The sequence below is a fragment of the Mobula birostris genome, chromosome 5 (genome assembly GCF_030028105.1).
Source record: "Mobula birostris isolate sMobBir1 chromosome 5, sMobBir1.hap1, whole genome shotgun sequence".
Classification (NCBI taxonomy): Eukaryota; Metazoa; Chordata; class Chondrichthyes; order Myliobatiformes; family Myliobatidae; genus Mobula; species Mobula birostris.
This window is the reverse complement of record NC_092374.1, coordinates 63,330,538-63,342,545: the sequence shown is the minus strand read 5'-3', so window position 1 is coordinate 63,342,545 and position 12,008 is coordinate 63,330,538. Positions and strand designations below refer to the sequence as shown.

General features: G+C 39.8%; 1 protein-coding gene across 1 annotated transcript in view; it reads right to left on the bottom strand.

The window, feature by feature from the left end:
• Positions 1-12,008, bottom strand: part of ecpas (Ecm29 proteasome adaptor and scaffold) — a 146,266-nt gene that overhangs the window by 64,822 nt on the left and 69,436 nt on the right. The window contains exons 18-24 of the mRNA XM_072258157.1: positions 8,792-9,011; positions 7,509-7,600; positions 6,515-6,646; positions 5,030-5,192; positions 3,770-3,942; positions 2,530-2,631; positions 2,012-2,135 (exon numbers count right to left, since the gene is read on the bottom strand). Of these exons, the coding sequence (XP_072114258.1) occupies positions 2,012-2,135; positions 2,530-2,631; positions 3,770-3,942; positions 5,030-5,192; positions 6,515-6,646; positions 7,509-7,600; positions 8,792-9,011 (1,006 nt within the window). The remainder of the gene's footprint in view (positions 1-2,011; positions 2,136-2,529; positions 2,632-3,769; positions 3,943-5,029; positions 5,193-6,514; positions 6,647-7,508; positions 7,601-8,791; positions 9,012-12,008) is intronic.

Sequence of the window (12,008 nt, the reverse complement as noted above, 5' to 3'; positions counted from 1 at the left end):
ATAATAATTCATGTTTTCCAATACTATTTCAAGAGTAATTTCTACACAACCAGTTTCCTCAGATTTATTTGCAGTAGTACAAACACCACAAATAACTATATTTGATGCAAAAGTTTGCTTGCTTTGGAATTTTTCCATGTTGATGAGTCTACATTAGAAATATTTCACAGCATGATATTTCACTGAGTGAAAGACTGATAATCTGGTACCCTTTGGGGCATTGGTGGTGCTAGATTAGCAGTTTCTGGACTACTGGATGTTACTTTACCAGCATGGCAAAACTTTTATTTCACTTTTTGCTTACAAGTTACACAGTAATATAATAAACATTTCAGTGAACCTGCTAAGTTCAAAAGGTACGGGAAAAGTACAAGCACTCTAAACTGAATTATTGGACTTTAAAAAAAAATCAACAATGTCTATTGATCTTTGCTAAATCTAACCCTACAAAACAATTGAACTGACTGAGGTTTAAAAAGAAAGGTATTTGACATCAAATGGCAACACACACAAAATGCTGAGGAACCCAGCAGGTGAGGCAGCATCTATGGAAAGGAATAAATAGTCGACATTTCATGCTGAGACCCTTCATCAGGACTGAAACGTTGACTGTTTATTCCTTTCCATAGATGCTGCTTCCATCATTTTGTGTTTTACCTTGGATTTCCAGCATCTGCAGATTTTATTGTGTTCGCTTTTTGGAATCAAGTTCATTTAATCCCTTCAACCTTTACAGCAGTACTTTACTTGTACTTTCTGACCTTTACTCAAAGAGAGTTTGTTCCCTCATAAGCAGAATTGACTTCACCTAGTTCTTACTACTCTTCCAAACATTCAGCAACCGTTAATTTCATATTTACAGCCCAAATGACCACAAGATGATGTTTCCTATAGAGTCTCCAATTCTGAAATAAGCTATATATTTAGAATTGAAGATCAGATGCATTTACAGAAGTGCCTAAATTTGCTCCATTAGTCCACCAGTTTCAGGTCCACTGTGGTGTCAACTTAGTGCAATATAAACACAATTACAACAGGAGAGTGTCAGAATAGTCCATTTTGTGAAAATTGCTATGTAATAACATATTTGAGAAAAAATAAATACAATCCACAGAGTATGAACTGTAGATTTTGTGTAGAATAAGCTTCTGGTATTTAGTTAAGCTGGGCAAGGAGATTAACACTGCTCTCCTGTCGGATCAGAAGGTTTATACATCGCTTCAAACAAAATAATTGAGTTTCCTGTGATCTTTTCCTACTTTTCCCACCCGCCTATGGTGATAATAAAGGGTTCGTCCAAGATGATTCTCCAAAATAAGAATTTGAAAGGTAGTTGAAATTTTGGTCATGTTATCTAGGCATAAAGCATTACACACACACACCACTTTAATTCAGCTACTGTTTACCAATTTGAAAAATATCATGTTTGAAATTGTAAGAATAAAGTGTTTCTGCATTAATTTTTGTATTTTGAACATGATAGGAAAAGTAAACAACAAATTATAAAGTAACAAGCTTTTTTAGCCATCTGTAAACTGTATCTATACTTTAAATAAAACACACATTGCCTTTCTGAGATGTACTACTACATAGCATCTGTAAGGTTTTATCAACTAACTATAAAATGCAAGTATTCATTAATTTGTACAGCTATAGGTTATTAATGCAGTGTATTACCCTCTTCATTCTTCTAACAAACATTGCAGGCAATAACAAAACTTATTTTAAAGATAATATCAATAATTATAGAAGATCAATTCTAATAGTATGTCAATCACATGTAGTACATGCATTACAACTTGATAATGTGATCAAAATTTCCACTAGACTTCAAAACGGCTAATTTCGGATTCTTGTTTTGGATAGTCATCTTGGAGTGAACCCTGTACTATTACCATTATTGCTTCCTCTTGACTGTTAACAGAAAAGTTGCATGAATTTGTTATAAAGTGAACTTATTTTGAGTGCACTTGTCAATCAGGTTGAAACACCCGAAACATCTACAACTTACTGTCTGGAGATATATATTCTCCTTCAGTAACCATCCACAGATCACGAGCTGCCAGTGAGTTCGTCCCTATTGCAGCATTGGTGATTGCTTCTCCAACTGTAAACTGCAGCTCTAATTGCTTTGCCTGGGAATAAATAAATTTAGATCCATTATTTAAGGTTCCAGTCTCCAGGATAACTGAGAAAATAAATTGGATTCATTGATGCCTGTATTAAGTTTTGAAAACACTACTTCTTTTGTGTTTTGGCAAAAGTTGATTAATCTACAATTCTACAACGTACTTAACATACAAACAAGACATATTATTCTCAGGACTTGCCATAAACCTAGTATGTATTTCAACTTGGCCATGAAACTAGGACGTGCACTTCCATAACATTTTTGAAGATCTCGTAAGAGCTCAAAACAATAGAAAATTTTTATGTATTGGTTTCATGTAATTTGAACACACACATTCAGAGGGAGCACAGGAAACAGAGTCCTGGTAGATTTTAACAAATGCTGAATAAAATGCTTACCTCAACAGAATCCATCAATCCTTGTAAGAGTTTCTTTTGATGAGGAAAATCGGCATCCCCGACGGACAAATAACCCAGTGTCTGCACTGCTCGCTCTTTCATCTACAGAAACAGAATAAAACTATATTCCATAACCAATCTTGTTTACTACTGCTAAATTTGATTAATACTCTAAAACAAAGTTAAACTAATAATTCATTAAATGCTTAAATAACATTTGAGCTAGATCATCAAGATTATAGATTAGAATCACAAGAGATTCTTCATATGCTGGAAATACAGAGCAACACATAGAAGATGATGGATGAACCCAGCAGGTCAGGTAACATCTATGGAGAGGAACAGAGTCGATGTTTCAGGCCGAGACCCTTCGTCGGCATTGAAAAAGGGGGAAAATGCCAGAATAAGGTGGTGGAGGGAGGTGAAGGAGTACAACCAGGGAGGTGATAGATGTAGGAGAAGTTTGGTGGGGGAGGGGTAATGAACTGAGAAGCTGGGAGGTGATGTGTAGAAGAGGTAAAGAGTCGAAGAAGGAATCTGGTAAGAGAGGTCACTGGACCATGGAAGAAAGGAAAAGAGGGGTACCAGAGGGAGGAGATGAGCAGGTGAGAAGAGAATGGGTGAGAGCGGAGCTAGAAAGGGGAATGGAAAGAAAGAATGCAGAGGTGAGAAATTGCCAGAAGTTAGAAAAATTGATTTTCATGCCATCAGGTTGGAGGCTACCTAAACGGAATACCTAAGAGGCTCCTCCAACATAAGAGTGATCTCATTGTGACCATAGAGGAGGCAATGGACTGAATTGTTGGAATGGGAAGTTGAATTCAAATTGGTCGTCACCAAGAAACCTTGCCCTTTGTGATGGGCTAAATTTCTTGACGAAGTGGTACCTAATCTACATTGGGTCTCACTGATGTAGGGGATGCTGCATCAGGATACTGTATCTACTGATATCTATGGTATCTGGAGAGCCATTGAGACCGCATTTGCTGTAGACCTGTTGTGACGGTAGGCAAATTTCAGAGGTTCCATTTCCTTGCTCATGTATCAAATGGTTATGAGTTTCTCCTGCAATATAGACTCATTACCCAAAGACATATCAAAAACCAAAGGGACCAATTATTCCTCTTCATCAGTCAAATTGTGAAGGGGAATAATTAATGACTGCTCCTTACAGAAGTGAGTGAGCAAATGGAAGAAGAACAGCTTGACTAATATTGCTAGTATAAAGATAAATCATTACCTTGTTGCTTTCTTTGCTTAAGGGGAGTTTAGCCAGCAGGGTCTCAACTATGCGCAGCTTTGTGTACCCTGGGCCTTCATTTGCAATGGGTAAAGCACCGTTCCTTCCAATTTCACCAACTGCCACACAAGCAGCCAAAGCCAGAGAAGGGGACGCATCATCTAAAAATGAAACTAAAATATTCTTGATTAGCATATATGTACACTATATCATATATTTTATCATAAACATATTTCTATTTTTTGAAGGGAAGGAATATTATGGAAATAAGTATCTCGAATTATTTATGAAACATATCTGCTAAACATAAACTGATGACTTATCAGGAGAGGTCTTACATGTGCCCTATATTCACTGTAATAAAGTCAATACTTTAGATCCAGCCTGGAGGGCAATTTGCATCATAAATGTATTCCCTGCACAGTTCAGGTACACCCCTGCCCAAATGAGTCTCACTTGCATTGTAAGACAAGGACAAACCTGTTGCTCCAACTATTGTACAATGTGAGTGAAATTTGGGGAATGGAACTGGTTAAAAGGCTGGAACAAGGGGGGGGGTGGAGGGGGGCACATGGTGTAGAAATGTTGTACAGAGTAAATTGTTACACAGTGTTGGATAATGCTGCTTCTAGGTCTGCAAACTGAATCAGATCTCTCAGAAATGGAGATTGTAGAAGCCTGGTCAGTGTGCTAAGGTTGAGCCATCATCTTTGCATGAAATTCATGAAAACTCTGAAAGATATGGCAAATTACTGATCGAAACTGGGCAATTCATCCTTCTTTAGCTTGTTCTCGTCAAGATGGATTGTCTTTTTGCAGAGTTTCAAAAGACAAGTGAGCTCACTGGCTAAAACTCTGAACTCAGTCATGTTCTAGGCTTGCAACCTGGCAGGCAACAAACTCCAGTTCTAAAGTTCAATTGCATTTCTTTCCTCAAAGGCAACTTAAGATTTCTATTGTTATGTCTTTCAGACTTATTCAGGTGTGTTAAGCAGGCCACTGTTTATGCTGCTCAACAATGCCACACTTACGAATTTTTCTTGCAATCTCATAAAAAAACAAGCATATGAAATCTTTCAAAAATAATGTAACCTTGTAAAACAAAAAGCTTCACTGGAAACTTCACTTACTGAAAATACTTTAAAAACATACCCAACACATTCACAAGTACAGAAGAATTTCATTAGATGCTCTTATGAAAAACTAATTAAACACAAACACAAGGAAACACAAAGCTGATTGATATTTTAAGTTAATTACTAATTGTTTCTGTTGTTGATTTGAGTAACTGGTCTTCCAGAGGGTCCTGAACTTCTGATTCTTCGAGATCTTGGATATCCAATCTGGCTTTTTTCTTTCTGCTCAAGTAGCGTCCAACCATATACCCCAAAGCTAACAAAGCTCCATGCTGTGTTTCAGGGCTCTGAGAATAGGACAGAGAAATTATAAGGAAAAGTAGTTTATTTTTTCTTATGAAATTCTATCCCATTAAATCAAGCAATAGTTTCAACTAACTAAAACTGTAGCAACCCTATTCCTTTCTTTTTCAATCTTTTTATTAACATCAAATTGTTAAACATAACATAGTATTAATACAAAGTTATTGGGATTACATTGTTAATAATTAACATATATAAATATAAACTCAGTTGGCACACAGGTATTAAACCTCCCACAATTGTACAAAATATGAAGATAATATGCAAAAAAACAGAAACAGCATGAAAAAGGAAAAAAAAACAAAATATCCCCCCCCCCCCAAAAAAACTAATCTAAACAATGCTAACCAACTAAACTAAGGAAAAGAGAAGACATGGGCTGTTGTGTAATGTCAAAAAGAACCAATAGTGCCACTGACTCCGCTCCACTTTGCATATATTCAAAAGAAATAGGAATAGAATAGGTTAACCCTATCCTAGTGTAGCCATAGCATTTGTATCTCATTGACAATGTAGGAAATTGTCCAGGTTTATACGTAACAGCCAGACAATGCCAATCAGTCCCCTTATCATATCATCTCATACACTCATAAGAAATTTAAAACGATGACATGTGCTGCAATGTTACACACCGCAGCCCCAGTGCTCTACTGGAGATATGACAGATGTTTAAATTAGATAAAGTCTCCCTAGTTAATTTAGATCCAGTCTGGAGGGCAATTTGCATCATAAACATGTCCCTTACACTGTTCGGGTTTACCCCTGTCCATACATGTCACACTTGCATTGCAAGGCAGGGACAAACCTGTTGCTCTACTGATCTTACAATGCAAGTGAAACTAACTTAAACAGTGCATCTTATCTGCAATAGAACACTGGAGCTGCAATGTGCACCATTTATAAAGCAAGGAACAACTTGTGAGAAAACCTCTTTTAACATATGTATGTAAACCTGCAACACCTCGATGGAAAAACTGCTATGGGTACACCACCACTTCAGAGCCACACCATATTATTCCCGAAATTTCTTTGAGCCAAAGTTCTGCAACTCCCCAGCTAACAAGACTGAATATTCACCTCCACCATAATTCCACAAACATGTATTATTTTATGAAATGAAATTGTGGCTTAAGTTCACTGGCAACAAGTAGTAGCTATTTTCATTTATCTACTATGACTGTTAAATGGGGAGCGGTGCACTTACTGAGGAGGCTCATAGGAAGAAAGAGGGAAGATAGTAGCAAATGGTAAATAGATATACTCAAGAAACAATAAAGAAACTTCATAAATTCAAGTGAAAACTTACACTGTCTTTGGTGGACTTAATGAGATTCTCAATAGCCAAGTGGAAATCATTCCCAGACATGATGGATAGCACCACTGCATAAAACTGTGCTGCAAGATCACGCATCTCATCTTTGTTTGTGCTCATAAGGCCCTTAAAAATGGAATGGGGAGAAAACACATTAATCAAATATACTTCTTATCTCAATAAAAGATTCTAGAACAGTAATGCCCAAGCTATATCCTTTAGTCCCTCTTCTACAATCTTGCACCTCTGCCTACATTATAGAGGAAATGAGCTAAGGAGAAAAGGATTACAGAGGTAATGGTTCTGAGAAAGAATGATTAGGATGGGGTAAAGCACTGCACATACGTGCGATTGGTGTGTACATGTGTGGGGTGTGTGTGTGTGCGTGTGCGTGTGTGCGTGCGCCTGAGTATGGGTGTCCCCAGGGAGGGTTTGAGGTCAGAGATAGGATTACCAATACAAGAAAATCTGCAGATGCTGGAAATCCAAACAAAACACACAAAATATTGGAGGAATTTTGTGTGTTTTGCACAGGATTACCAATGATGGCTTGGATCCAGATTTAGCACATAATTATGGTGGAAGTTGGTCAGGGAGTTGATTGGGTGGGAAAACAGCTGGAGCAGTGCACCAAATCCTTCCTTGTCAGAGATAAGGAAGAATTCAGTGCAATCACTAATATTAAGTGAAACGTGGCACCTAGGGTGGAGGTTGAAAAGTATCAGACTCTGTGGCAGGGCCAAGGTGAGATGGAACCCTATAATTATTGAAGCAAGTCTCAATAGCCCTATCAAGTACTGCTTCAGTGTTCTCCTAGGTTTTGTGTATATGACAAAATTCTACAGAGGCAATGTTAAGGGTTCATTGTATGCCAGTATTATACATGAAAGAGGCTGCTGGGAGCCTCTCTCTCTCTCTCTCTCACACACACACACACTCACTCTCTCTCTCTCTCTCTCTCTCTCTGTCAGGAACTTTAAAACCATACCTTAATCCAATCTATTTTTTCTGTGAACTGCACAGCCAACTTTTGTGGATAGACAGAGACTATTTCCAATAAACAGTACATCACAGGCAATCCTAATGTTTCCAAAGGGGAAGAGAGATTGGAAAAGAATTAAAGCTCAAAATTAATTGGAATTTTATTTCATAAAACACAAAATTACATTCAGTTGTTACAAAAAAAAGAAACATTACTTCACAACCCAATGAAGAATGGATGGATACTCTGAGTAAAACATGAAACTTTTGTGTGATTATCTAGCCATTGTTTTTAGTCAGACAGAAAAAGTATAATTTACCTTAAAGTATTAAGCATTTACATGAAACAATATGAACTGAAATGGATGATTCTGCCCACCGGGTTTATGTTCATATTTATGGTCTTTATAAAAATCTCTCCTGCAGGAATGAACTATTCTTTACCTTTATTCTTTTGTCTTAACCCACACAAATACATTAAGGTATCCCTTAATCTGACTTTATTAGGCTGGTCCCCCAGCCAGTAACTGTCACTGGTTACAAATAACAGCAAGTCTTACTTAGTACACACTTATTTGTTCTTTTTAATGTAATCTGCAGATTTACTGAATCGTACATTCAACTTGCTGCTCAAGATATTTCGTAGTGCTTGGTACAGACCAGCAAGTCAAAATACATTAAAACAGTGGTCCCCAACCTCCGGGCCGCAGACCGATACTGGGCCGCGAAGGATGCAGCGGTGCAGTGGTAGTCGGACCGCACCCAGCACATCTTTGAGAAAAAAGCCGAAATAAACAAGCTAATTAATTAGATGCCGCCCAGCACGGAAATGTTGGCCGAGATCAGAGGCGATTGCCAATTGCGTCCCCTCTGATCTGGGCCAACATTTACGTGCCAGGCAGCACCTAATTAATTAGCTTGTTTATTTTGGCTTTTTTCTTAAAGATGTGCTGGGTGCGCTCCCACTACCGCTGCACTGCTGCATTCTTCGCAGCAATGTATAGGTCTGCGGCCCGGAGGGTGGTGACCACTGTATTAAAACATATAACCTTATTTTGTGTAAAAGACTGTAGGACAAACTTCCTTTATTGCTACTAGTAATAAATGCATGCCCCAATGATAAAGAGGATTTCGGCAAATGATTGGTGTAAATAAAGACTTAGCAATTGTTTAAAAATGCCAATGGATTGAGCCTGGGGCGACCCATATTCCAGGACATATTTCATATCTGGAATCCACTAAGTTTACAATCTGTCGGCAAAGTTCAACCTCTATTTAAATGGGTCTTACCTCCTATGGATGATAGCAATTGTTCAAGAAGATCAATGTATCCTTGCACAGGATCAATATCCCAATTCTTTGAGGATGATGGTGAAATGAAAGTGCTTGACAACAAATTTCTGACATAACAACCAATAGCTGGAGCTTGATCCTGCATGTCAATGAAACTTTGAGATGCGGGTATCACCCCTGCACTATGCGCTAGACACATCCGCAGGTACAGGATAATCTGTAAATACAACCAAATTATTAGCATCTACCTCACAGGCAACATTTGCTGTACTCTCCAAACACTCATCTGCATCCTAGTCCCTGTGCTCTCAGTCCCTGCATACCACATCTACTCAATGGGTCTTCAGTTCCTGCTCTCTTTAAATTCACTTGGTTCTGTTGATACCACTCCCTTGAAACTTACCAGTTCCCCACAGACCTTTTAAGGTTACCAGGACTTTATTTCCCATGTTCATTTAAACTTATTGAGTTCACTGGAAATTATACAAGGTAGAACACCTTTAAATAGTGAATTGAAGATGAGTACGATACTAATAAGAATAACAAGACAGGAAAATCTGCTAATCTGGCACCAGAAGTTTAGGGCATGCCAGAGAACAAAGTTTTACCATAGCTGTAAAGGTCAGGGCATACAAAGACATGAATTATTTTTTAACATTGCAAGTTTTGAATTGACAGGCTGAATGGCTTCCTCCAGAGCTGCAACCATTTTGTGATGATGTTAAATTGATTTTCAAGCAGGCAAACTGTCATGAAAAATTCTGAGAACACCTCACCAATTCTACTTCAACCAGGATTAGGGAATAGTTAACTTGTTAGGGCATAGCTAACTTGTTGGGGCAATCATATGAACTCTGTCACATCTTTTACCAAGAGAAAAGTGCTAAAGAGCTGTTGTTTATATCTAGAGAGCCAAATGACATGCTGTTATGAAAACAACCTTTCGTTCAATGTCAGCAAAACAAAAGAGTTGGTCATTGCCTTCAGGAAGGAGAAGCAGTGCACATACTCCTGGTCACATCTATAATGCTGAGACTGAGGAGATTGAGAGTTTAAGTTCCCAAGAGTGAACCTCACTTGTCCTGGCCCAACCACACAGATGCCACATCCAACCGCACGAGAACCTATTTCCTCAGGAGGCCACAGAAGTGTTGTATGTCTGCTTTGACCTTCACCAGTTTTTACTGATGCACTATAGAAAGCATCCTATTTGGATGCATCACACTTGCTATGGCAACTACTCTGCCCGTGACTGCAAGACACTGCAAACAGTCCCGGTTCACATTATACAAACCAGCCACGGACTCTGCCTACTCTTCTCACTGGCTCAGTAAAACAGTAAAGAGACCCCATCTACTTTGGACATTTTCTCTCCCCCCCCCCCCCCCCCCCACTGGGCAGAAGATATCAAAGCATTTATCATCAAGGACAGCTTCTATCCTGCAATTATAAGACTACTGAAAACATTCGCTAGTACAATAAAATGAACTCTTGACCTCACAATCTCTCTCATCATGGCTTTGCACCATATTGTCTGCTTGCGCTGTGCCTGCTCATAACCTTATTCTGATTGTTATTGTACATCAGTTCAGGGTAGTGGTGAATGAAGTTACCCACACCAGTTCAAGAATCTGATGCTTGTAGAGTGATAATTGTTCCTGAACCTGGTGGCGTAGGATCTAAGGCTTCTGTACCTCCTGTCCGATGAAAGGACTGAGAAAAGGGAATGAGATATTCAGGGCAAGTAGCAGAATTGGCAGGCAGGGAGCATTTTGGCTCTGGTGATCATACTTCTACTTGTTTTGAGATAGCAATTCAAAAGGTCAGGACTGCGTCATATGCTCAGGTTCTAAACTGGAGCAGGGGAAATTAGGCAGTAGCGAGCAGAGGTTGATTGGGTCAGGGGAAAAATGAACAGCAAGTGGGAGACCTTTAAGAGTGTGACAGCAAGTGTTCTTGATCGGGTGAAGGGTAAACCTGACAAACTTAACAGACAGAAAGTGCTGGAAGAAACTCAGCAGGCCAGGCAGCATCTATGGAAAAGAGTAAACAGTTTTCAGCTAAAATCCTGCATCAGTACTGGGAAAAAAGGGATGAGAAGTCAGTAAGAAGGTGAGGGTATGGGAGGAAGAAGTACAAGGTAGTAGGTGATAGGTGAAACTGGGAGAGGGGGAGGGGTGAAGTAAAGCGCTGGGAAGTCAATTGATGAAAGAGATAAAGGGCTGGAGAAGGGGAACTCTGATAGGAGAAGACAGAAGGCCATAGAAGAAAGGAAAAGGAAAGGAGCACCAGAGGGAGGTTTGGGCAGGTAAAGAGAAAGGTAAGAGAGGAGAATGGTGATGGCTGGTGTGAGGAACCAATTACCTGAAGTTCGAGAAATCAATGTTCATACCATCAAGTTGGAGGCTACTTGGACAGAATACAAGATGTTGCGCCTTTAGCCCGAGTGTGGCCTCATTTGGCAGTAGGGGAGGCTGTGGACTGATATGTCAGAATAGGAATGGGTGAGCACTGAGAGATTTGGCTTTTTCTAGCGGACAGAGCACAGGTGCTTGGTGAAGTGGTCTCACAATCTACGTCGGGGCTCACCGATATACAGGAGGCCACACCAGGAGCACTGGATACAGTAGATGACCCCAACAGACTCACGGGTGAACTGTCGCCTCACCTGGAAGGACTGTTTGGCGTTCTGAATGGTAGTGAGTAGGGGGAGGTGTGGAACTTGTTCTGCTTGCAAGGGTAAATGCCAGGAGGGAGATCAGTAGGGAGAGACGAATGGACAAGGGAGTTGCGTAGGGACCAATCTCTGCAGGAAGTGGAAAGTACGAGGGGGCGGAGGGGAGATTTGCTTGGTGGTGGGATCCTGTTGGAGAAGGCAGAAGTTACGGAAAATTATGTGCTGGATACGGAGAGGCTGATGGGATGGTAGATGAGGACAACAGGATCCATACCCCTGGTGGGGTGGCAGGTGGATGGGGTGAGAGCAGACGTGCATGAAATGAAAGAGATGCAGATGAGGGCAGCGCTGATGGTGGAGGAAGGGAAGCCCATTCTTTGAAGGAAGACATCTCATTAGTTCTGGAAAAAAGCCCCATCCTGAGAGCAGTTGTGGCAGAGACAGAGGAATTGAGACAGAGAAAATGAGGATGTCACTTTTACAAGTGACAAGTTGGGAAGAGGTAGGGCGATAAGAGATAATGAAGCTCTGGTCAAG